At 34.0% G+C, this 27,999-nt stretch overlaps 2 protein-coding genes and 1 pseudogene across 15 annotated transcripts; 2 read left to right on the top strand and 1 right to left on the bottom strand.

Moving 5' to 3' along the window:
* On the top strand, positions 3–23,499 carry LOC109232160. Of its 14 annotated transcripts, none has more exons than XR_002068904.1 (11): positions 15–316; positions 1,591–1,884; positions 1,995–2,078; positions 2,157–2,218; positions 6,864–6,940; positions 7,009–7,159; positions 7,469–7,561; positions 8,049–8,150; positions 8,291–8,426; positions 8,543–8,630; positions 23,235–23,499. XR_002068904.1 is itself a non-coding variant. In XM_019397843.1 (5 exons), exons 2-5 carry the CDS (start codon positions 14,899–14,901, stop codon positions 17,043–17,045), a joined length of 1,878 nt encoding a protein of 625 aa, XP_019253388.1. In that variant the 5' UTR covers positions 13,362–13,666; positions 14,861–14,898; the 3' UTR covers positions 17,046–18,293. The 14 variants fall into 14 exon arrangements, 2 of the variants coding, with proteins under 2 accessions (XP_019253388.1, XP_019253387.1); XR_002068901.1 differs by having other exon boundaries at positions 16–316; positions 7,015–7,159; positions 8,264–8,426; positions 23,235–23,491; XR_002068900.1 differs by lacking the exons at positions 15–316; positions 1,591–1,884; positions 1,995–2,078; positions 2,157–2,218 and adding an exon at positions 5,676–6,539 and having other exon boundaries at positions 8,264–8,426; positions 23,235–23,491.
* LOC109232163 lies at positions 9,852–10,636 on the top strand (annotated as a pseudogene).
* LOC109232162 (protein RESPONSE TO LOW SULFUR 3-like) lies at positions 26,200–26,967 on the bottom strand. Its single transcript, XM_019397844.1, has one exon. The coding sequence runs from the start codon at positions 26,847–26,849 to the stop codon at positions 26,496–26,498; it is 354 nt and encodes a 117-aa protein (XP_019253389.1). The 5' UTR covers positions 26,850–26,967; the 3' UTR covers positions 26,200–26,495.

The raw sequence follows: 27,999 nt of genomic DNA, 5'->3' as shown, positions 1-27,999 counted from the left end.
GCCCACTGAGTAGGAACTTTGAGGAGATTCAGGTACTTGCTCGACCACTGAAGGCCAATTTCGAAATTTTACAGCGCCACTATGAGGATTTAGGACACGTGCTGCCCCTTAGCTCTAGCTTTTGCCGCGTGTTTACACCATCGACTCCAGCTGTTCTTTCTCACGCAAGTCTCATCTTACCATCTTTACCACCGACTACCTCTGCTCTTTGGGGAAAACTTCAAATTCCTCCTGCTTTGGTCCATCTCTTTTCCTTTTCTTTCTCGCTGTTAGGGTTTGCTGTGTCAGTCTGCTGGGCTATCCGGTTAGTTTACTTGTGAGCTTCTCTTCTTTATTTTGATTTTCTCACCTTCTGTTATTTTCAAATTCTTTATTTTATCCTTCGTTCTAATGGATTATAACTGTATAATTTGAGTAAATTTTCCTACTATTAATAATCTTCATATGCTTCACCGTTGCCAGATTTAAATTTTGTGATATGAGTTTAAAACGGTCGGCCGATGTGAAATTCAATATTAAATATCAATATTTAAGTAGCGGTTACAACTTAGATAAGAGTTTTGTCTTTCTCCTACATCGGTGTATCGATTTACTCCTCTACTAATAAACTGAATTAGTACTTCTTAAACTGAGTAAAGTAGTTGCTAGAGCACATGGCTGGTGCAAATAGATTGAAAAAAAGAGGTGAATTTAAGATTCAGAAATTTGGGGCGGCACAGATACATAGTCACATATGGTCTGAAGATATATAAATCCTGGTTTTTTCGGCTTATATTTGGCACATTTGGTTGTTAATATATGATCATTAATCGAATCAGTTATCTTTAAGAGACACTTGTATAATTTGGTTTTGATTATGATATCAATGTGCAAGGTTAGGAAAATGTCTATGGATGAGTAATTGAGATTAGATTCATCACTTAACTTTTACACATGTTTAGATATGATGTTTTACTGTTCGGTAAGTTAACCAAAGTTTCCCTCTCTTATATATGCCAGAAGTACATGTAATTGTTAATTTCCAATCATCTTCGTCTTAATGAACTTATGCTTTATCCTGAACTACAGGGATATACAGAACTATTAAAAGAGTATAGCTGAACACTAAGATTTTTATTAAAAAAATAGGTGTTTACAAATTGATATGCTCGCGGAATACTTCCCTGCATTAGGTTTTACATTTCTTAGCTAACAATGACTAATTTATTTTGCTTTGTTGCGCTTTGTTCGTTTGAGTTATATAAAAAATTTACTGACTCTGTTTGCTAGGTTAACCAAATGAGTGGACAACTCTCTGAATTTGATGCTCTTTTATATGTTGATGTCTCATTTTAGGCTTTGTTATTGTTTGTATTGCCATATCCTATTTTAGTTTTGTCTGATATGAGTTCCTTTAGAGATATTGGTTGTGTAGATATGGTGTGCTGGCTGTTTCGGAACGGTAATCTCCAAAATCACACATGCGTACAGGGAACAAATAATGTGAAATAATTTTGATGTTTCTGCTTGTTACATTTTATTGTTCCTTCGTCGGTATCTGTTGTTATTTACTGAAATAATATAATTACAATCTTTGACAATTACGTGTAGGCCGCTAGGAGTACCGACGCTTCAAAAAATTTACATTAATGGATCATCGACAATCAAAAAGAAGTTCTCGCTCAACGAACGAAGCTGATGATAAAAATACCAAACACCGTAAAATAGATGATTGTGTAACAATGACTCAAAAGGAAAAAAGGTTGTTGCAACGCCGCCTCAAATATCGACAAGCAGCAACCAATCGCCTTCTTGCAAATATAAATCATGTCAATCCCATTAAATTAATATCTCAAATCCAGGATGATTTTACGGTCGGAGTCTCTTGTTCTACTTCAGAAACAGGTTGAAGCATCAAATCTTCTATTTCTTCCTTTGTTTTTGCAGTTTATACATACACAATAATTGTAGATGTCTCATCTCAGTGTATATGACCATTAATTCTCACTATGCAGTTACAGAGCGATCAACTATTCCTTCATTGGATGTCTCTGACAAAGGAAAAGATCTGCTTGATCCTTTTCATGTTTTTGAAAAAGGTAGGCACACAAAGATATGTCAATTTATGTTTCTGTGCTTCTTAAGCATATACATATTCAACAACTATGTTGAACCAGGTTCAACTTCGGGTACCGCAAATGAATCACGTACTCAACCTTTGGATCAATCATAACTAACGGTTAGTATAAACATCACACTTCAATGTCAGTGTTTACCATTTCTTCTGTTTGTGGCGCTTAGAGTTGCTTCCAACATGCAGGTCGTATAAAGAATAAGAAAAGTATGACTAATCTTAATCGACTATGCTCAGAATATGTTCCATTAAAGAAAGTTCCACACTGTACATTCTGCTATGCAAAAAAATTTCAGTATGAATCACCTGGATTTTGTTGTAATAATGGTACAGTCAAGTTTACCACTCACCGAATGCCAGTTAGGTTGAGAAATTTATATCTAGGAAATGACGCAGAAAGCAAGCACTTTCAAACGTACATTAGAACATATAACAATCTATTTGCATTTACTTCACTTGGTGTCAGTTATGATAAAGATTTAGCCAAAAGAAACCGTGGTATCTACACGTTCAGAGTTCAAGGGCAGATGTATCATCTGATAGATGATTTATATCCCAGAGAAAAAAGGCCGAGAAATTTGCAATTGTACTTTTATGATAATGCAAATGAGGTTGGAAATAGAATGGCTTGCTCCGATAAAATAAACGAATCGATAGTCAAGGACTTGATGGACATACTAAATCCCTACTCTCTACTCTATATTTCTTCGATCTTTAACAGACATTCCAAATTTGCAAAACTTTCATATAGCATTAAAATGTGATGCGGGATTGGATCAACGTGTATACAATCTGCCTACTACGACTGAGATTGCTGCAATATGGGTTGATGAAAATGATAGTCGTGCTACTCATGCACCGCATGTTCAAATTTATACTCAAAGCGACAAAACACACAGAGTAAATTATTATTTTGGATGCTATGATCCTTTACAATATCCATTGTTATTTCCACATGGTCAAGGTGGGTGGCACTGTGGTATTAAGAAGTTTCACGGGGCAAAAAATTTTCCTAGAGATCATACTTTATTTGAATTTGAACACTTGCCGAATGTAAAGAATTTTACCTCCGTTGATGGATATCTCGATATGGAAGCTCAAAATCTACAAAAAGGAAAACGCAAAAGAGATGCAGTTTCGGTTCGTGAATACTATTGTTACAAACTCCAAATGAGAAATGATGATGAAGATGAAATTCTACATACAGGAAGACTATTTCAGCAGTATTCAGTTGATGAATATATAAAATTGGAGACTCAAAGATTGGATTTTGTTACATTCAATCAAGATTTGTTTAGAATGAGTATGTTGCAAGGACTTCTCGACATTTTAAGACTTGGTGAACGAGATGCTTCTAACGTTGGAAAACAAACATTTTTGCCTAATTCCTTTGTAGGAGGCCCTAGAGATATGCGCCAACGATATATGGATGCTATTGCATTAGTACAATCTTTTGGGAAACCTGATTTGTTTATAACTATGACATGCAATCCATCTTGGATGGAAATAGAGGAACATTTATCATCAAGTGATGAGGCGCAAAATAGACCTGATTTGATTAGCCGGGTGTTCAGAGCCAAAATAGAAGAGTCGAAGACGGATATATTAAAGAGAAATATCTTTGGGAAAGTTACCGCTTTTATGTACACTGTTGAGTTTTAGAAACGAGGTTTACCCCATGCTCATTTTCTTATTATATTAAGTAATGAGCATAAATTGTTGACTGCTGAGGCATACGATGATATAATTAAAGCAGAATTACCAGACGATAATGCAGAACCAAATTTGCGTAAACTTGTTCTTAAGCATATGATGCACGGTCCTTGTGGTAATTTAGATCTGACAAATTCTTGTATGAACAAAAAGGGTTGTTGTAAGTTCAAATATCCAAAAGATTTTGCTGATCAAACATTAAAAGGAAATGATTCTTATCCAAGTTATAGAAGACGGAATACAGGAGAAGTTGTACAAGTGAGAAAAAAATATTTAGACAACTCTTGGGTTGTTCCGTACAATCCATATTTACTTGGAAAATTTAACTGTCACATAAATATCGAAGTTTGTTCAAACATCAAAGTCATGAAATATCTTTACAAATACATTTGTAAAGGACATGACAAAATAGCATTTTCTGTACAGAATAATGATACAAATATAGAGATAGATGAAGTCAAAGAGTATCAGTCTGCTAGATGGGTATCACCTCCAGAAGCTATATGGCGTCTCTTTGGTTTTCCTATTAGTGAAATGTCGCCGAATGTCTATCGTCTTCAACTACATCTTGAAGGCCAGCAATTTGTTTCTTTTAAAAGCAATATTGATATAAATACGATTGTGAATAATCCAATGATAAAAAAAACAATGTTAACAGAATTCTTCTACATGAACGAAACTGATGAAGATGCTAAAGAGCTCAATTTATTGTACAAAGACTTTCCTGAATACTTTGTGTGGTCCTCTACTGATAAATTTTGGGCACGTCGAAAACAACGTTCTGCTATTGGTCGCATTGTAACGTGTCACAACAGAAGGAGAACGATATTATCTAAGGTTACTACTATTGCATGTGCGAGGACCTACATCTTATAAGGATCTTTTGACAGTAAATGGGGAACCTTGTAGTACTTTTAGAGATTCCGTGGAAAAAAGAGGATTGTTACACTGTGATAACAGTTTGATAGAATGCATGTCTGAAGCTGCAAATTATCAAATGCCATATAGTTTAAGGCGTTTGTTTGCTACTTTATTAGTATATTGTAATCCTACTAATCCAAGAAAATTATGGGAGCAATTTGAAGAGTCAATGATCGAAGACTATAAAGTGTTACAAAATATAGAAAGAAGAGAAATTCGATATCAAGCTCTGAATAATATCAACGATATTTTATATTTTATGGGTCATGATATAAATGAGTATGAACTCATCCCAGAAACTATCAAGCCTTCTACAGCAGCAAAAGAAGCAAAAGAGGTTCATTTTGAAAGATCTATTATTGTCAGTGAAGATGACGTGTTGTTGCATACGAGATTAAACAAAGATCAGCTGATAGCATATAACATGATTATTGATAGAGTATTTTCAAATAAAGCCGGCGCATTTTTTATCGATGGTCCTGGAGGAACTGGAAAAACTTTTTTATATCGTGCTTTACTAGCAACTATACGGTCCATGGGATACATAGCTTTGGCCACAGCTACCTCTGGTGTCGCTGCTTCTACTCTCCCGGGTGGACGCACTGCACATTCTCGCTTTAAAATTCCCATTGATATTGATGAAAATAGTACCTGCAACTTTAGTAAACAAAGTTCACTTGCAAGTCTAATTCGAGATGCAAAGTTGATTGTGTGGGATGAAGTATCTATGGCAAATAAACGAATGTTGGAAGTCTTTGATTTGCTTTTACAAGATCTCACAAATACAAATATTTTATTTGGTGGAAAAGTTGTCGTTTTAGGGGGTGATTTTAGACAAACTCTTCCCGTTGTCAGAAATGGAAAGAAGGAAGATTTCATTAATGAAAGTTTGTTATATTCTAGGATCTGGAATGAAACTTGAAAAAATTACACCTCTCAGAGAACATGAGAGCTAAAACAGATCCTGCATTTTGTGCTTACTTGATGAGTATTGGAAATGGACAAGAACAAGCTAGCTCAACAAACATGATTAAATTTCCGGATTCTTTAGTCATTCCTTTTACAACCGAACGTGAATCTTTACATAAATTATTCAGAGAGACATATCCAAGTTTGAATTGCTTCAACTCTAATTCATTCTGTACAGATTCCCGTGTAATTTTGACAACAAAAAATGATTTTGTCAATGAAATAAATGACATGCTTATTGATCAATTCCCCGGAGAAGTAAGAACATTTATCGGCATTGATGAGACTACTGAACTAAATAATCAAACACAATTTGAAGATTTATTGCACAGTTTAATCCACCTAGCTTGCCTCCTTATAAATTATCTTTGAAAGAAAATTGCCCGATTATGCTATTACGAAATTTAAATCCTTATGAAGGTTTATGCAATGGCACACGATTAACCTGCTGCGATTTTAAAACACATATTATAAGTGCTAAGATAACTACAGGTGATTTCAAAAATACACATGTATTTATACCAAGAATACCATTATTATCATCACAAGATGAAAAGATGCATGTTCCATTTAAAAGAACACAATTTCCAATTAGATTATGCTTTGCTATGACCATAAATAAAGCACAAGGTCAAACTTTGGATTTCGTTGGAATTTATTTGCGGGAACCTGTATTTTCACATGGTCAACTTTATGTTGCCTTATCAAGAGCAAAAAGTTCAGCCTATTTGAAATTGTTGATTCGACCACCTACACCAACTAGCCATGATGATCATTCTACCTGCAACATAGTTTATGACAAGATTATTCAGAAAGCAACGGGGTAATGCTTCTGCTGTCAGGTGATTTCATAAGTTATTTGTTATTCTTTTACCTTATTATCCTATATTTGGTCATAAGTGCGCATTATGAGCTTTCACTATTTTGTTCTTATGATGAAGTTTTAGTTTCTAACAGATGATCGACTATTGAACTAGGAATAACGACTAATCAAACTTTTTCCTATAACATTTCTCCATATTTCTCTACACTGTCTCCCCTTTTCTTTTGGTGATATCATCTTTCTCATTGTTGCTCTGATATTATTCTTTTTTGCATCATTTGATCTCATTTAACTTTAAGGTCTCCTCTTCACTGACAATTGCAGGATCCAAAGGGAGTAAATATGTGTTGTATTCGAGCAAAGAGGAATATCTTACATGCATATAGGCTTCCAAAGACTTGGTATGTAATGTAATAACTCACTGCTTATAAGTTTCGATATATTTCTATTCAACATCATTTTTCTGCAGTTACAGGTGCTCTGCGGTATACATTGGATGATGTGCCGAAGCACAAACAATAACGTAAAAAGGATACACAACGCAGTGTAATTAAACACTTGATTCAAGGAGCTAAAACCACTATAATCTGCACTTTCTTGTATTTCCATATCTGTCGCAGGTATAATTGTCACTTATGTATATTTCATGTTTTCATCTTTCTCTTCGTCTTTTGTTTCTTTTGCATCACCTGATTAATGAATTCTCTATTATCGATGTCGTTGCATTCTCGTCTCTTTTGATTTGTTCAGTTTTTGAGTACAGCTTTTCTCTTTATATTTCATGGCTCAAGTGATATCAAGTAAAAACTTCTATGTTCATCTGTCGTCACCTAAGTTAGACCTCAGACATGATTTTTTTTTATGAGCACCAAATTACTCATCAGTCTCAACTGGAATGTTATTTCAAAAGTTATCTTCTTGCAATACAGAACCAGCTTGCTCAGGAGAAAAATAGGTACAATATTCATCTAGCTTTTATAGCTGCACAAGGGAATTCCTTGATTGTGTCTGACTATGGCCAGGTATCGAGCCGCTTACCAGTTATAATAGTTTGCATTTACTGAATTGGTAACAAAATGTTTAACGTTTTTCTTATAATTAGTTGGAACTTACGATTCTTATACTTCTTGCCAACTGTAAGAACATGCTAAATGCTTCCAAAACTGGTGAAGATTTCCATTTAAGGACTGTTATAAAGATGTATCCTTACATCCATGAAGTTGTTGAAAAGGGTCAGGTACTTCTCGAATGGCATCCTCAACCAGCTGAAGAAAAGCCACCAGTTCCTTTGCTAAAGCTAACTGCAAAACACTTATTGTGGATAGTAAAACTTTTCAGATTAATACCTAGAAGATAGGGTAGCTGTTTGATTTAATAACCATTGTATTTTACACCTTTCTCAGCTACTTCCGAGAGGAAAAATTCCGCTTCTTCAAAAGCACAAGAATTTTAGTGCAGGAAGTTAGATTATTGGGATTTTGATACAGTATAATACAAATTCCTTTTCAGGATGCTTTAGCTCCTGAAAGAAAGAAGGCAAAAATGCTCAATTTTTTAGCTGCGTACGACAGAACTATCAGAACTACTGTTAGACTTGCCGCCAAATAGAAGGTACTTTAGCATTTTGGGACAAAAATATCTATTTAATTCCCTTAATTTCTATAGAATTTGGTGGGTTTGTATGACCTAAATGAATACTATTTCATACTCACGTTAACCTACAGGAAGCTAACGAAACACTTGATCTATAGTATCAAATTTGAAATACGCGAGTTCGGACTTGTTCACACACTTCTAGGACGGGCACGCTGGATCCCATCAATAAAATATGCAGCTGGATGCGTGAAAGGTTACATAGTATGAGCCTCTATAAATACTCCAGCGCAGGTCCATCATAATACATTTTTCCTCTATTCTTTCTGTGTGTTGCCATCGTCGCTCCTTCTGAGAAAAAATTTAGGTTGTCGCGTATGCCATGCTAACTTCTGAAGTTTCTGACACAGAAGTGTTGTCGTTGTCACTATGTGCGCCATGTTCGAGATATCAAACAATGCAAAACTAGAGGAGCTTTGATGGAAATTGTATTTACAGGTATATCTTCTGTTACTTTACTAGACTCATCTCATTGTAACAAAACGAAAAACTGAGAAAAAAATAATTAAAAAAAGAAGAAAAAAATAGTATTCTGCTATCGTATTTGCTGTGTGGATACATCTCTCAATATCTAGACTTCTACCTCTCTTTACCTGCAACTTTGGAGTTCACCTCTTAAGTTTGATCTCATGCTAAATTTAGTACCAATCAATTATCTGTAAACTCGGGTGATAGGTTTTGCCATTTATTCTGTTTCTTTCAAGTCATAACTTAATAAAAAGTTTGAAAGTTATATGTTCAAGATGAGTTATCCAAAAGTGAAATATTTGTAACTTGTAACAATTAAAACTCAATGTAGTTTTCATAAAATAACTTTTTACTATAACTTAGATCATGAGAACGATAAGTACAAACTCCAAGATTTATATGCATTTTTTTGTACTAATGAAGATGCTCCTCTGCCTATGTAATATACAACTATATAATATTCACTGACATTCATTCATAAGGTTTTCTTAACGATTGATATTTCATTTCACTAGCTATACTTCTATTTAGTCTTTCCCTCTTTAGAACAAAGCCTTTTGGCATCTACGTACAAGTTAATAACTTATTCTTTAATCAGAGTTAACAAAACAGATATTTTTTCCTGGGATTGGATACTTCCTAATTCCTGATTGTATAGACTCTGCTCACTGATAACAAAGTAAAGCTTGATAGTTCTTCAAATGACTAAATATAGCCTTCTTGAGGCTGCTGTCATNTTAACTTTAAACCTATTAGTCGACAGGGAGCCAAGGTCGAACAGAGAACGATATCAACCATATACAGCAGATCGAAGGAACAATGGTTCAGAACGCAATTCCGCCCGGAACGATCGAAGGAGTGATCGAGGATAGAATTCCCTCTCAGATTGCTTCAGAGGGCCTAAAGCATAGAGTATTTGAAGTAAGTCTGGCTGATCTTCAAAAGGACGAGGATCAGGCTTTCCGAAAGATCAGGTTGAGAGCAGAGGATGTGCAAGGAAAGAATGTCCTCACAAACTTCTGGGTAGGATGATTCTTTTAGACAATCATATGTTTGCATTTGCTGCTGTAGATTGAGTTCTAACTTCAAAGTAAATACAGGGAATGGATTTCACAACAGACAAGTTGAGGTCACTGGTTCGCAAATGGCAAACTTTGATTGAGGCCCATGTGGATGTCAAGACTACCGACAGCTATACCCTGAGGATGTTCTGCATTGCTTTTACAAAGAAACGTCCAAACCAGCAGAAGCGTACCTGTTATGCTCAGAGCAGCCAGATCCGTCAGGTTGGTAGTATCTTCAACTTGGTGTTGACTTATGAACATATATGCTTATGGTTATCATATTGCGCAAATTCTCACAACCATACCTTAATATTGTCTTAGATCCGTAGAAGATGGTTGAGATCATGAGGAACCAAGCAAGTTCATGTGCCTGAAGAGTTGGTTGCCAAATTCATCCCTGAATCAATTGGCAGAGAGATTGAGAAAGCAACTTCAAGCATCTTCCCCCTACAAAATGTTTATATCCGAAAAGTCAAGATCCTCAAGGCCCCCAAGTTTGATATTGGCAAGCTGATGGAGGTATGTTGTGTGTCTGTTCTTTGTCGTATTGCTTTAAACAGGACGCATGCATAGTTTACTATTGTATTCATATTGTATACCAGCAGCTATTTGGTTATTTGCGAGTTATTCTTGTAGGTTCATGGTGATTATTCAGAAGATGTTGGTGTGAAGTTGGATCGGCCAGCTGATGAGACAGTAGCAGAGGCAGAACCCGAGGTTCCTGGAGCATAGACTCGTTTCATCCTTCTGAATTATATGGTGATAGTCTTTAGAGCTTCACATTGTTTAAGCTGAGTTTTGTTGTGACGATCTCAAAATTTTGCATCTTGTTCTTTGCCCATGTTTGATTTATACATTATCATAGACCAAGATATGATTTTTGCAGCTACTTATCTACTGCTAATTCTGTCCCCTTTGTGCTTTTATCTCACTTTGAAACTTGGTGAGTCGTCCCGTTCTTCGGTAAGAAAGAACAGTTGGAGGAGTTGACAGAATCCAGGCCAAGTCCAAGACGGTTAAGATAAAGGTTGTGGGGTTAGTTTTAATAGATTTTTCGAGTAAAACCGTTAATGTTAGGGGCTTCAGGCTTGGACCAAAAAATTTGACTTTTTGTATACATTTAAGAACTATTTCTCTCTAGTGATATATATATCAAGGACCAAAATACTCCAACCCCCAATATATTAAAGATTATTTTGGCCTTTTTCTCAAAACCATAACGAGATGCGTTCCTAAAGTATGATTGTATCCATTATTCATGGTGTGAAAGATATTTAAAAGTCCATATAACAATTTAGATGATGTTTCTTAACTATTTTTACTTGAGCAATTATGTCCAAAGTATTTATCATATTTTGGATAGATATCGGTATTTGCTTAGCACATAAAGAAAGATTTTTTTTTCCGAGTAAAAGTCGGGTATCACATCACTAAGAAGTTAATGGATATATCACTTTCTGGATTAAGTAACTTTTAAGTGAACTAGTAAAAAGATAAATGACTTTCTAATACAAAATAAAAAGAAATATCATATTTTGAGTGAAATACAGAAGGCAAATGACTTTTCTTATACAAATGAAAATTGATATTTTGAGTGAAATACAAAAGACTAATGACTTTTCTTATACAAATAGTAGAAAAGTGAATTTATTGGGGCATTTGATCTATACAAGTTTTTGGGTCACTATTTAACTTATAGTCGCTTTGTACAAAAAATTATAAGTGTACTTACTTTTCGGGTAACTTTAGATATACAGATCTGTAATAGCAAAATTTTTGTCTGAAATTTGAACTTCAAACTTTTTTGCCTAAAGTGTAGCCTTATCAAAGCAAAACTTCAGATATTTTTACCTTAGGTTTGGTCTGACTTGCTAGGGCAATCATGCAAACTTCAATTATAGCAAGGGCAAACTTCAGTTCACTTGGGAATTTTTTTGTCTGAAGTGTGGCATTATTAAAACAAAACTTCAAAATATTTCACCTGAAATTGGCTTAACTTGCAAAGTTAATCGGGAAAACTTCATTTCATTGTGCAAACTTCAGGACAAAACCAACTTGTTATATTTGAACTTCAGATAGTGCAAATTTCAGACAATTTGTAGTGCAAATTTCCACATCAGTGATGTTTTGAGATTTTCAACTTTTTCCCCAGCAATATATAATATAACCTGGAATTTGGAGAGGGAATTTCTAGAGAACTCCCCTTATACGGCTAGAAACAATAGGTAATGCAAGCAACAAAAATAGAATTCAAGGAATGGTCATCTCAAAATCACTGGCAATCCTTTTACACTATTTATCTCAAAAGCACAGCCTCTTTGAAAAGGGGGAAAAAAATAATGGGTTTGGTCAGATCCTAAAATGAACTACTCTCAGCCTCATAAGGAAAAGAAGAGGAGGAAGAAAGGAGCGCATAGGTAAGGAGGAAGAAGAGGAGTCTGAAGTTGTCAAAATTAAGGTATGTGTTAAATAATTTTAAATATTTGGGTATAGGTTAAATGGGGGTGACCAAATAGGACACCCCGCACAATTTTTACGATTTTATTCACCCATCTTCTATGGTTTTTTGACTTTTTAATTAATGAATGAATATTCTTTTTTTTTATTACTTATTCTATTCTAAATCACTAAAAAAATAGAAAATTTGCATCTCATGATTCTATCTAAAAAAACGAAAGGAATCAGCATCACTCAAGGCCACGTGGTATTTATCCAAGACTCATAAGCCATTATCAGTAATTTGATTTTTTCTTTTAAACAGTTTAGGTTCAGATATTTAATTTAATTCCATCAGAAAAACAAATAAACAAACATCTTTTATGATAGAACAATGACTCCTCTTGTTTTGTAATTAAAAGTTTCTCGTTGTCTCAATTATACATTTAAAACATTGTTTCCGATAAGTACTTATGTCATGAATCAGAATCTAAATGAATTTGAAGTTCTTCACGAGGAATTCGAAGTTTTTCATGAAAAACTTTTATTTAGGTTTTGTTTAGAAAAAGAGAAGTTCAATCCCAATAGAAAGATATTTTGTTTAGTCCTAATACAAAAATTACATTCATACCCATTATTAAGTTGCCAGATGGAGAAAATTTTAATTTAAAAGGGTAAAAAGGTCAATCAATTTTTAGTAGATATTTTGATCGTTCAACGTTTAGTCTTTCAACATTATGCTTTTATAATAAATTAGTTTTAGTATACGTGCCTCGCACTTATTGCCAAGCGATTATTGTAAGATTTATATTTAAAACTAATAAAATCAAAATAAGATTAAATACCATAAAACTGAAATTGGTTTGGATTATTTCTTATACATAAGAGCAGACAACAAGAATATTATCATAATTGCTATTTTAGATTGACTCGAGCTCAACTTTTTATTTGACCTCTAATGTAAAAAAAATCGGAACAATAAAAAACTGATATTTAACTTGTAAATATAGCAATATAATCCCTATAATTGAAAATTTTACTAATACAATTTAGTGTCTAAAAGATATCATTAATGTTGTCCATACATATAAAAAGTTCTTTAGATAAAAAATAAAAAAAAGACTTAGACAACATGTTGAAGGAGTACTTTCCTATTCCTACTATTAATAAGCCACACTTTGAGGAGCTTCAGGTACTTGCTTGCCCACTGAGTAGGAACTTTGAGGAGATTCAGGTACTTGCTTGACCACTGAAGGCCAATTTCGAAATTTTACAGCGCCACTATGAGGATTTTGGACACGTGCTGCCCCTTAGCTCTAGCTTTTGCCGCGTGTTTACACCATCGACTCCAGCTGTTCTTTCTCACGCAAGTCTCATCTTACCATCTTTACCACCGACTACCTCTGCTCTTTGGGGAAAACTTCAAATTCCTCCTGCTTTGGTCCATCTCTTTTCCTTTTCTTTCTCGCTGTTAGGGTTTGTTGTGTCAGTCTGCTGGGCTATCCGGTTAGTTTACTTGTGAGCTTCTCTTCTTTATTTTGATTTTCTCACCTTCTGTTATTTTCAAATTCTTTATTTTATCGTTCGTTCTAATGGATTATAACACATTGATATCATAATCAAAACCAAATTATACAAGTGTCTCTTAAAGACAACCGATTCGATTAATGATCATATATTAACAACCAAATGTGCCAAATATAAGCCGAAAAAACCAGGATTTATATATCTTCAGACCATATGTGACTATGTATCTGTGCCGCCCCAAATTTCTGAATCTTAAATTCACCTCTTTTTTTCAATCTATTTGCACCAGCCATGTGCTCTAGCAACTACTTTACTCAGTTTAAGAAGTACTAATTCAGTTTATTAGTAGAGGAGTAAATCGATACACCGATGTAGGAGAAAGACAAAACTCTTATCTAAGTTGTAACCGCTACTTAAATATTGATATTTAATATTGAATTTCACATCGGCCGACCGTTTTAAACTCATATCACAAAATTTAAATCTGGCAACGGTGAAGCATATGAAGATTATTAATAGTAGGAAAATTTACTCAAATTATACAGTTATAATCCATTAGAACGAAGGATAAAATAAAGAATTTGAAAATAACAGAAGGTGAGAAAATCAAAATAAAGAAGAGAAGCTCACAAGTAAACTAACCGGATAGCCCAGCAGACTGACACAGCAAACCCTAACAGCGAGAAAGAAAAGGAAAAGAGATGGACCAAAGCAGGAGGAATTTGAAGTTTTCCCCAAAGAGCAGAGGTAGTCGGTGGTAAAGATGGTAAGATGAGACTTGCGTGAGAAAGAACAGCTGGAGTCGATGGTGTAAACACGCGGCAAAAGCTAGAGCTAAGGGGCAGCACGTGTCCTAAATCCTCATAGTGGCGCTGTAAAATTTCGAAATTGGCCTNATATGTTGATGTCTCATTTTTAGGCTTTGTTATTGTTTGATTGCCATATCCTATTTTAGTTTTGTCTGATATGAGTTCCTTTAGAGATATTGGTTGTGTAGATATGCTGTGCTGGCTGTTTCGGAATGGTAATCTCCAAAATCACACATGTGTACAGGGAACAAATAATGTGAAATAATTTTGATGTTTCTGCTTGTTACATTTTATTGTTCCTTCGTCAGTATCTGTTGTTATTTGCTGAAATAATATAATTACAATCTTTGACAATTACGTGTAGGCCGCTAGGAGTACCGACGCTTCAAAAAATTTACATTAATGGATCATCGACAATCAAAAAGTAGTTCTCGCTCAACGAACGAAGCTGATGATAAAAATACCAAACACCGTAAAATAGATGATTGTGTAACAATGACTCAAAAGGAAAAAAGGTTGTTGCAACGCCGCCTCAAATATCGACAAGCAGCAACCAATCGCCTTCTTGCAAATATAAATCATGTCAATCCCATTAAATCAATATTTCAAATCCAGGATGATTTTACGGTCGGAGTCTCTTGTTCTACTTCAGAAACAGGTTGAAGCATCAAATCTGCTATTTCTTCCTTTGTTTTTGCAGTTTATACATACACAATAATTGTAGATGTCTCATCTCAGTGTATATGACCATTAATTCTCACTATGCAGTTACAGAGCGATCAACTATTCCTTCATTGGATGTCTCTGACAAAGGAAAAGATCTGCTTGATCCTTTTCATGTTTTTGAAAAAGGTAGGCACACAAAGATATGTCAATTTATGTTTCTGTGCTTCTTAAGCATATACATATTCAACAACTATGTTGAACCAGGTTCAACTTCGGGTACCGCAAATGAATCACGTACTCCAACCTTTGGAACAATCATAACTAACGGTTAGTATAAACATCACACTTCAATGTCAGTGTTTACCATTTCTTCTGTTTGTGGCGCTTAGAGTTGCTTCCAACATGCAGGTCGTATAGAGAATAAGAAAAGTATGACTAATCTTAATCGACTACGCTCAGAATATGTTCCATTAAAGAAAGTTCCACACTGTACATTCTGCTATGCAAAAAAATTTCAGTATGAATCACCTGGATTTTGTTGTAATAATGGTACAGTCAAGTTAAGCACTCACCGAATGCCAGTTAGGTTGAGAAATTTATATCTAGGAAATGACGCAGAAAGCAAGCACTTTCAAACGTACATTAGAACATATAACAATCTATTTGCATTTACTTCATTTGGTGTCAGTTATGATAAAGATTTAGCCAAAAGAAACCGTGGTATCTACACGTTCAGAGTTCAAGGGCAGATGTATCATCTGATAGATGATTTATATCCCAGAGAAAAAAGGCCGAGAAATTTGCAATTGTACTTTTATGATAATGCAAATGAGGTTGGAAATAGAATGGCTTGCTCCGATAAAATAAACGAATCGATAGTCAAGGACTTGATGGACATACTAAAAGATAATCCCTACTCTATATTTCTTCGATCTTTAACAGACATTCCAAATTTGCAAAACTTTCATATAACATTAAAATGTGATGCGGGATTGGATCAACGTGTATACAATCTGCCTACTACGACTGAGATTGCTGCAATATGGGTTGATGAAAATGATAGTCGTGCTACTCATGCACCGCATGTTCAAATTTATACTCAAAGCGACAAAACACACAGAGTAAACTATTATTTTGGATGCTATGATCCTTTACAATATCCATTGTTATTTCCACATGGTCAAGGTGGGTGGCACTGTGGTATTAAGAAGTTTCACGGGGCAAAAAATTTTCCTAGAGATCATACTTTATTTGAATTTGAACACTTGCCGAATGTAAAGAATTTTACCTCCGTTGATGGATATCTCGATATGGAAGCTCAAAATCTACAAAAAGGAAAACGCAAAAGAGATGCAGTTTCGGTTCGTGAATACTATTGTTACAAACTCCAAATGAGAAATGATGATGAAGATGAAATTCTACATACAGGAAGACTATTTCAGCAGTATTCAGTTGATGAATATATAAAATTGGAGACTCAAAGATTGGATTTTGTTACATTCAATCAAGATTTGTTTAGAATGAGTATGTTGCAAGGACTTCTCGACATTTTAAGACTTGGTGAACGAGATGCTTCTAACGTTGGAAAACAAACATTTTTGCCTAATTCCTTTGTAGGAGGCCCTAGAGATATGCGCCAACGATATATGGATGCTATTGCATTAGTACAATCTTTTGGGAAACCTGATTTGTTTATAACTATGACATGCAATCCATCTTGGATGGAAATAGAGGAACATTTATCATCAAGTGATGAGGCGCAAAATAGACCTGATTTGATTAGCCGGGTGTTCAGAGCCAAAATAGAAGAGTCGAAGACGGATATATTAAAGAGAAATATCTTTGGGAAAGTTACCGCTTTTATGTACACTGTTGAGTTTTAGAAACGAGGTTTACCCCATGCTCATTTTCTTATTATATTAAGTAATGAGCATAAATTGTTGACTGCTGAGGCATACGATGATATAATTAAAGCAGAATTACCAGACGATAATGCAGAACCAAATTTGCGTAAACTTGTTCTTAAGCATATGATGCACGGTCCTTGTGGTAATTTAGATCTGACAAATTCTTGTATGAACAAAAAGGGTTGTTGTAAGTTCAAATATCCAAAAGATTTTGCTGATCAAACATTAAAAGGAAATGATTCTTATCCAAGTTATAGAAGACGGAATACAGGAGAAGTTGTACAAGTGAGAAAAAAATATTTAGACAACTCTTGGGTTGTTCCGTACAATCCATATTTACTTGGAAAATTTAACTGTCACATAAATATCGAAGTTTGTTCAAACATCAAAGTCATGAAATATCTTTACAAATACATTTGTAAAGGACATGACAAAATAGCATTTTCTGTACAGAATAATGATACAAATATAGAGATAGATGAAGTCAAAGAGTATCAGTCTGCTAGATGGGTATCACCTCCAGAAGCTATATGGCGTCTCTTTGGTTTTCCTATTAGTGAAATGTCGCCGAATGTCTATCGTCTTCAACTACATCTTGAAGGCCAGCAATTTGTTTCTTTTAAAAGCAATATTGATATAAATACGATTGTGAATAATCCAATGATAAAAAAAACAATGTTAACAGAATTCTTCTACATGAACGAAACTGATGAAGATGCTAAAGAGCTCAATTTATTGTACAAAGAATTTTCTGAATACTTTGTGTGGTCCTCTACTGATAAATTTTGGGCACGTCGAAAACAACGTTCTGCTATTGGTCGCATTGTAACGTGTCACAACAGAAGGAGAACGATATTATCTAAGGTTACTACTATTGCATGTGCGAGGACCTACATCTTATAAGGATCTTTTGACAGTAAATGGGGAACCTTGTAGTACTTTTAGAGATTCCGTGGAAAAAAGAGGATTGTTACACTGTGATAACAGTTTGATAGAATGCATGTCTGAAGCTGCAAATTATCAAATGCCATATAGTTTAAGGCGTTTGTTTGCTACTTTATTAGTATATTGTAATCCTACTAATCCAAGAAAATTATGGGAGCAATTTGAAGAGTCAATGATCGAAGACTATAAAGTGTTACAAAATATAGAAAGAAGAGAAATTCGATATCAAGCTCTGAATAATATCAACGATATTTTATATTTTATGGGTCATGATATAAATGAGTATGAACTCATCCCAGAAACTATCAAGCCTTCTACAGCAGCAAATGAAGCAAAAGAGGTTCATTTTGAAAGATCTATTATTGTCCGTGAAGATGACGTGTTGTTGCATACGAGATTAAACAAAGATCAGCTGATAGCATATAACATGATTATTGATAGAGTATTTTCAAATAAAGCCGGCGCATTTTTTATCGATGGTCCTGGAGGAACTGGAAAAACTTTTTTATATCGTGCTTTACTAGCAACTCTACGGTCCATGGGATACATAGCTTTGGCCACAGCTACCTCTGGTGTCGCTGCTTCTACTCTCCCGGGTGGACGCACTGCACATTCTCGCTTTAAAATTCCCATTGATATTGATGAAAATAGTACCTGTAACTTTAGTAAACAAAGTTCACTTGCAAGTCTAATTCGAGATGCAAAGTTGATTGTGTGGGATGAAGTATCTATGGCAAATAAACGAATGTTGGAAGTCTTTGATTTGCTTTTACAAGATCTCACAAATACAAATATTTTATTTGGTGGAAAAGTTGTCGTTTTAGGGGGTGATTTTAGACAAACTCTTCCCGTTGTCAGAAATGGAAAGAAGGAAGATTTCATTAATGAAAGTTTGTTATATTCTAGTATCTGGAATGAACTTGAAAAATTACACCTCTCAGAGAACATGAGAGCTAAAACAGATCCTGCATTTTGTCTTACTTGATGAGTATTGGAAATGGACAAGAACAAGCTAGCTCAACAAACATGATTAAATTTCCGGATTCTTTAGTCATTCCTTTTACAACCGAACGTGAATCTTTACATAAATTATTCAGAGAGACATATCCAAGTTTGAATTGCTTCAACTCTAATTCATTCTGTACAGATTCCCGTGTAATTTTGACAACAAAAAATGATTTTGTCAATGAAATAAATGACATGCTTATTGATCAATTCCCCGGAGAAGTAAGAACATTTATCGGCATTGATGAGACTACTGAACTAAATAATCAAACACAATTTGAAGATTTATTGCACAGTTTAATCCACCTAGCTTGCCTCCTTATAAATTATCTTTGAAAGAAAATTGCCCGATTATGCTATTACGAAATTTAAATCCTTATGAAGGTTTATGCAATGGCACACGATTAACCTGCTGCGATTTTAAAACACATATTATAAGTGCTAAGATAACTACAGGTGATTTCAAAAATACACATGTATTTATACCAAGAATACCATTATTATCATCACAAGATGAAAAGATGCATGTTCCATTTAAAAGAACACAATTTCCAATTAGATTATGCTTTGCTATGACCATAAATAAAGCACAAGGTCAAACTTTGGATTTCGTTGGAATTTATTTGCGGGAACCTGTATTTTCACATGGTCAACTTTATGTTGCCTTATCAAGAGCAAAAAGTTCAGCCTATTTGAAATTGTTGATTCGACCACCTACACCAACTAGCCATGATGATCATTCTACCTGCAACATAGTTTATGACAAGATTATTCAGAAAGCAACGGGGTAATGCTTCTGCTGTCAGGTGATTTCATAAGTTATTTGTTATTCTTTTACCTTATTATCCTATATTTGGTCATAAGTGCGCATTATGAGCTTTCACTATTTTGTTCTTATGATGAAGTTTTAGTTTCTAACAGATGATCGACTATTGAACTAGGAATAACGACTAATCAAACTTTTTCCTATAACATTTCTCCATATTTCTCTACACTGTCTCCCCTTTTCTTTTGGTGATATCATCTTTCTCATTGTTGCTCTGATATTATTCTTTTTTGCATCATTTGATCTCATTTAACTTTAAGGTCTCCTCTTCACTGACAATTGCAGGATCCAAAGGGAGTAAATATGTGTTGTATTCGAGCAAAGAGGAATATCTTACATGCATATAGGCTTCCAAAGACTTGGTATGTAATGTAATAACTCACTGCTTATAAGTTTCGATATATTTCTATTCAACATCATTTTTCTGCAGTTACAGGTGCTCTGCGGTATACATTGGATGATGTGCCGAAGCACAAACAATAACGTAAAAAGGATACACAACGCAGTGTAATTAAACACTTGATTCAAGGAGCTAAAACCACTATAATCTGCACTTTCTTGTATTTCCATATCTGTCGCAGGTATAATTGTCACTTATGTATATTTCATGTTTTCATCTTTCTCTTCGTCTTTTGTTTCTTTTGCATCACCTGATTAATGAATTCTCTATTATCGATGTCATTGCATTCTTGCCTTTTTTGCTTTGTTCAGTTTTTGAGTACAGCTTTTCTCTTTATATTTCATGGCTCAAGTGATATCAAGTAAAAACTTCTATGTTCATCTGTCGTCACCTAAGTTAGACCTCAGACATGCATTTTTTTTTATGAGCACCAAATTACTCATCAGTCTCAACTGGAATGTTATTTCAAAAGTTATCTTCTTGCAATACAGAACCAGCTTGCTCAGGAGAAAAATAGGTACAATATTCATCTAGCTTTTATAGCTGCACAAGGGAATTCCTTGATTGTGTCTGACTATGGCCAGGTATCGAGCCGCTTACCAGTTATAATAGTTTGCATTTACTGAATTGGTAACAAAATGTTTAACGTTTTTCTTATAATTAGTTGGAACTTACGATTCTTATACTTCTTGCCAACTGTAAGAACATGCTAAATGCTTCCAAAACTGGTGAAGATTTCCATTTAAGGACTGTTATAAACATGTATCCTTACATCCATGAAGTTGTTGAAAAAGGTCAGGTACTTCTCGAATGGCATCCTCAACCAGCTGAAGAAAAGCCACCAGTTCCTTTGCTAAAGCTAACTGCAAAACACTTATTGTGGATAGTAAAACTTTTCAGATTAATACCTAGAAGATAGGGTAGCTGTTTGATTTAATAACCATTGTATTTTACACCTTTCTCAGCTACTTCCAAGAGGAAAAATTCCGCTTCTTCAAAAGCACAAGAATTTTAGTGCAGGAAGTTAGATTTATTGGGATTTTGATACAGTATAATACAAATTCCTTTTCAGGATGCTTTAGCTCCTGAAAGAAAGAAGGCAAAAATGCTCAATTTTTTAGCTGCGTACGACAGAACTATCAGAACTACTGTTAGACTTGCCGCCAAATAGAAGGTACTTTAGCATTTTGGGACAAAATATCTATTTACTTCCCTTAATTTCTATAGAATTTGGTGGGTTTGTATGACCTAAATGAATACTATTTCATACTCACGTTAACCTACAGGAAGCTAACGAAACACTTGATCTATAGTATCAAATTTGAAATACGCGAGTTCGGACTTGTTCACACACTTCTAGGACGGGCACGCTGGATCCCATCAATAAAATATGCAGCTGGATGCGTGAAAGGGTTACATAGTATGAGCCTCTATAAATACTCCAGCGCAGGTCCATCATAACACATTTTTCCTCTATTCTTTCTGTGTGTTGCCATCGTCGCTCCTTCTGAGAAAAAATTTAGGTTGTCGCGTATGCCATGCTAACTTCTGAAGTTTCTGACACAGAAGTGTTGTCGTTGTCACTATGTGCGCCATGTTCGAGATATCAAACAATGCAAAACTAGAGGAGCTTTGATGGAAATTGCTTTTACAGGTATATCTTCTGTTACTTTACTAGACTCATCTCATTGAAACAAAACGAAAAACTGAGAAAAAAATAATTAAAAAAAGAAGAAAAAAATAGTATTCTGCTATCGTATTTGCTGTGTGGATACATCTCTCAATATCTAGACTTCTACCTCTCTTTACCTGCAACTTTGGAGTTCACCTCTTAAGTTTGATCTCATGCTAAATTTAGTACCAATCAATTATCTGTAAACTCGGGTGATAGGTTTTGCCATTTATTCTGTTTCTTTCAAGTCATAACTTAATAAAAAGTTTGAAAGTTATATGTTCAAGATGAGTTATCCAAAAGTGAAATATTTGTAACTTGTAACAATTAAAACTCAATGTAGTTCTCATAAAATAACTTTTTACTATAACTTAGATCATGAGAACGATAAGTACAAACTCCAGGATTTATATGCATTTTTTTGTACTAATGAAGATGCTCCTCTGCCTATGTAATATACAACTATATAATATTCACTGACATTCATTCATAAGGTTTTCTTAACGATTGATATTTCATTTCACTAGCTATACTTCTATTTAGTCTTTCCCTCTTTAGAACAAAGCCTTTTGGCATCTACGTACAAGTTAATAACTTATTCTTTAATCAGAGTTAACAAAACAGATATTTTTTCCTGGGATTGGATACTTCCTAATTCCTGATTGTATAGACTCTGCTCACTGATAACAAAGTAAAGCTTGATAGTTCTTCAAATGACTAAATATAGCCTTCTTGAGGCTGCTGTCATCTTTTTGGTTGAAATTCATATCATGGCAATGTTGATAATTTATGTATTCCTACATGGAGAGTATTGTCATTTAGGGATGAAGATGCTTTGTAACAGAAAAAGATCATGTCTGCTTCTACGAGTCAACAATACACTAATATCTTATTCTACTTATTTTACGCTGGTACCCTCTAACACCAACAATCTTAGAGTGCAATCGAACCTTTGACAGGGCTAACCGCCTAACAATATTACCTACATCAAACAACAAAACATAAAGAAAGTATAAGGTCAAATTCTTCTTCATTTACTGCTCTTATTAAATTTTGCTTGTTTCACTGTTAAACTGCCGCCTTAAAATTTTTCGCTTTGCTTATTGTTTTTTCTGTTTACATTTAAGATCTAAAGCTTTTTGTAGTAATAATATCAATCCAACATTACCATTCTTCTGCTTCTCAAATCTTGCTTTGTCATTGGCTTGATTCTAAACTTGATATACCCACCCTTATTTCAGTGTTGCTAAAACTTATTTGACATAATACTTTATCATCTTTCTTAATAATTATGCTAATTCTTGCCATGTTACACAGGCTTGTGAAGGTGCTACTGGAAAGCTATAAGTTTTTGTGTAACATATGAATTAGAAATAGAGGGATTAGAAAAAACATCATTTATGTAGTAGCTATCTATGGTCTCCTATTACTCTCTAACATTTTAGTAACAAATCTGTATCTTCTCTTTCTCTTCTAAACACAAACTCACCTTCTTGCTAACGACAATACAACTTTGTTCAGGTTGGCCCGGGCTACCCCACTAGTATATATATATATGTCATAACAGAAGGAAATTCGTTCGTCTTATGCGAATTTATTTCTTAAATTTATTAATTTTGACAGCCACTCAGTGCCTACAACCTGTGGGCTAATTCCCCGAAAGTTGTCGGCAAATTTTTTAGCAGCTTAAGAAGAGAGATCTCCGGAAGATCACGTCTTAACCCGATATTTGCAAACTGACTATCTACTTATTCTCTCTAACATAATCTTTTTCTAGATTTTTTTTTTTTAATCTCTTAAAATATAGGGAATGAGTTGAGACATTTGAAGAGGGCAGTGGCAAAATCAAGGGTGTTTAGACTTGAAAGAAGTAAAAAAAAAAAAACGATAAAAGATATTTAATATATGTTATATACATCTAAAATTAATATTTTACTTACATATACAATGTCATTTTCGTAATCAATTGACCACCATTTATCAAAAGTGGCTCCGCCCCTGCAAGAGGGAGAGAGATGATATCCATGTTGTCTGATTAAATTTTTAAGATCTCCAAGTTCTTCGTAAATCGACCAAAGCATCAACTACACGTGATTGAACGTCGAGAGGGGAAACATAGAATAAATTAAAATGGAAAGAAAGTCTAAGGTAACATTGTGCTCTATTTTTATGTCACGTCCATGGCCGAGTAGGTTTAGTTTATATATGGAATTGTAAATATCTTTTACACTAAGGAACCATTTGATTTGCAAACAAAGTTATATAAGAATTATAAATTGAATGTTTGCGAATGATATGCATATCTATCATTTTATGAATGTTTATTTATTGTATTAAAAATTGAATATACGATGTAAAATATAAAACATTTTAAAAGTACAAAGAAAGAAAAAACGAAATCAAAGAATTTTTGGTCTTTTATACTTTTATCCCATAAAGCTAACCCTTCTATAAGTTATCCCCTGCGGAATTCAGCATAAATATAGTAGTGAAATTATGTTACCGGTATCTCCTACATTTTTATTTCTTTATTTTTTTCTGGCCTAAGGGGTGGAATGGTAATTAAGAAATTGGTAATGATTGATATTTAATATGTTAATATTTTAGTATTTATTTTTATTTATGTTATTACAAACGGGTTCATCCCAAAAGTCTGAAGAGCATGACAAGGTAAGGCTAAAAATATATGAGGATTCCCATTCATTAGAAAGAGAAAATTACCTATATTATTATCGCGTTTTTCCTAAGAGATCGGGTAAAATCAGTTACAATAAATATCTCAAGTTGAATTATGTTTAGATGAAAAAATCGATTAACGTCCGCCAAATGATCAATATTATGTGTCAAATAAACTATTAATCTAAAAGTCTTTTATAACGGAGAATTAATTAAAGGAAAGTAAAAAAAGAAGGAGTTCACATATTGACTTCTTTTACTGTCAAAATTTACTTCACCAAAATTACTGCTCCAGAGAAACTCCAAATGTCTATGCAAATTATATATCAAGCCAGCTTCATGATACTTGTCTACTCCGTCTAATTTTAATTATCTAAAAATAATTGTTACATTAGGAATCTAACACTAAGGGGTTGTTTGGTTGGCAAACATGTTATCCCGTGATTAATTATCCCGAGATTAATTATCCTGGGATTACTTATCCCACCCTCTCATAGGGATAAAAAACATTACAATCATAGAATAACTAATCCCGGGATTAGTTATACCATAACTTTATCCTAACCAAACATGAGATAAACTCATCTCAAATTTGATATTCGATTTATTATCCCTTATTCGTCATACCAAACGTGCCCTAAGTTTGTTAGTTGTTTCTAACTATACCCTTAATATTAAAAAAGTAATATTCCCTCTGTTTCATATTAAATGAGGTACTTTCCTTTTTAGTCTGTTCCAAAATAAATGATACATTTCTAAATTTGGAAATAATTCAACTTTAAACTCCTCATTATACCCATTTTACCCTTAATGAGAAGCTTTTATAACCACACAAAAGTCATGGCCCCACAAAGCTTTACCCCTTAAGCTTTTAAGACCACAAATTTTAAAAGTCTTTCTTTTTTTCCTTAAACTCCGTGCCGAGTCAAACTACCTCATTTAATTTGAAACAGAGGGAGTAGTTCTTTTTATTACTACTTCCTCCGGTCCATTTAAGTTGATTTTTTGGCCTTTTGTGGTCCATTATATTTGATGTTTCATATATTGAGAAATAATTAATTTCTTTTCTAAAGTTCCCCTTGGATAAAGAGTCTAGGAGTATCTATTATACTTTTAATGAACAAATTAAAAAGATAGTAAAGATTAATATGATCAGTTTTATTGTTAATTAATATTTTTTTATTAATATGTGTAAAAATAATTAAAAAAAATATCAATTAAAGTAAAAGTATGAAGTATTGAATAATCAAAAAACATTTAATAACGGTAACTTAGTAAATGATACCTTATGTATTACTCCCTCCGTTCCAATTTATGTGAACTTATTTGACTGAGCACGGAGTTTAACAAAAAAATGATAGAGTTTTGGAATTTGTGGTCCTAAACAAGTCAAAAAGGGACCCAGAGTATTTGTGTGCTTATATAAGTTTCTCATTAATAGTAGAATTGTAAGTTTAAGCTAAATTGTTTCCAAATTTAGAAAGGGTTCATTCTTTTTTGAACGGACCAAAAAGAAAATAGGTTCACATAAACTGGAACGGAGGGAGTATTTATTATTTTTTTAATGGACATAAAAAAGAGCTGAAACAACAGTTAAAATGCGATATATGGAATACCTTTTAAGATTTTCATAATCAATTCAGATAAAACTCGTTAACTAATAACCAGACCATGCACCGGAGAAAGCTTGAAGAAGATAAAGAGAAACAAAAATTCCGCCATCACACCTCGGAGAGGAAAACAAGAAGAAAAAAACAAGTTAATGTACACCTCCATTAATCCGAGGGCCTAATCTTTCATCTTTTCATTTGAAACCAACACATTATTTTACAGGCGTACGTACGTGCTCTACCTAGTTTGAAAATGGAGATGATGAAGCGTCAAACTCCATTTCCCCTACAATCATTGGGAACTGGGAACGGTAATGGAAGCTGATTCGAGAAGTTTCTGGGCCAGAGAGAGTTGATCCATCAAATGGATGACACGTGTCCTGTAAGTCCGAGCCTGATCAACAGCCTCAGCCTCAAGTTCACCTAGCTGAGAGCAAAGTCTCTCCTCAGCCTCCTCCGCCACCCTCAGCCTTTCCCATGTTTTGTGTAATTCCTGCTTCATTTTCTCTTCCCTCTCAATGCTCTTTTTCAATTCTTTCTCTAACTCCTCATTTCTTCTCCTGAGTATCTCACTCTCCGGCACGGCGGAGATATCCCGGCGATGAGGCTTTGTTTGGTTAGAAGGCACAGCAATTGTCGAAAACATGTTGAAGGAAATAGTGGAAGCAAATATAGCTATTATTATTGAGCTAAAAGAAAGGAAGAAAAGGCAGGAGACTGATTTGTGGTTTTACGCTGATATGAAAACAGTTTAGTTGGAGGAGTTTTTATAGACACAAGATTAACATGTCCAGGTTCAATGTATCTAATTTCCAGTATTGTTTGCGTTGATATTTTTGAACTACAATTATTGATTCAGCTAAATTTCTTTATTTTTCGTAATTCAGGGGCTTATTGTGTAAATAGATAGCAGACAGTTTTTATCTTCTTTTTATAAGCACCATTGCACGTTAGCCATCTCCCAGGCCCTACCGTCACATGAGTCTTCTTTCACTTTTTTTTATTTGTTTTGCACTTGACTAATTCGGATTCACGTAAAACTCTCTGTCAAAAGATGCATTAATTTTCAGAATTGAATCCGAAGGCTTAAAATGATGGATGAGGACTCGTTTGATACAAGGGATAAGAGATAATTAATTTCATGATTAAATTTTGAAATAAATTTATCTCATATTTAATTGGGATAAATTTATGGTATAATTAATTTTGGAATTTATTATTCCGGTATTATAGTGCATTTTATTCTCATGGAAAATAAAATAATTAATTAATTTTAAAAAATTAATTATAAGATAACTTGTTTTCCAACCAAAGACCGTTAAGGTATGAAATGAGTTTTTCAATATAGTGCGGCATTGGATACGAAATTAGCAGCAAAATAGTGCAGGGGACCAACCTGACCTTGAGTTTGTGGACTATAATCATTCCGCTTATGAACGGTGACGGCACAGCGCGCTTCTTGGTATTACTATTCAACTATCCTTCCACTTGGGGAAGACGCAAAAACTGTCCTTGCATATTTATTTCCTCTTTTCCCTAATTTCTTTTATTTTTAATATATACTCCAAGAAGAAGAGCCAAATAATAACAACTAAAATAGCAATTTCTAGGAGCTTTGATTTCCTTTTCGAATCCTCCCTTTATGTCTTTGTTGGATTTTTTTATCATTATTATTTTTCATTATCATTATTTGTACTTAACGTATTATTTTATTTGACGCTAGATGGAGAATATTTAGATGATGTTAGTACATATTTAAGATTTTCAAAATCATATCGATTGTGATTAAATTTGTG

The sequence above is a fragment of the Nicotiana attenuata genome, chromosome 9, assembly GCF_001879085.1.
Source record: "Nicotiana attenuata strain UT chromosome 9, NIATTr2, whole genome shotgun sequence".
In the NCBI taxonomy this organism is placed as follows: Eukaryota; Viridiplantae; Streptophyta; class Magnoliopsida; order Solanales; family Solanaceae; genus Nicotiana; species Nicotiana attenuata.
This window is presented reverse-complemented; position numbering and strand designations above follow the sequence as displayed.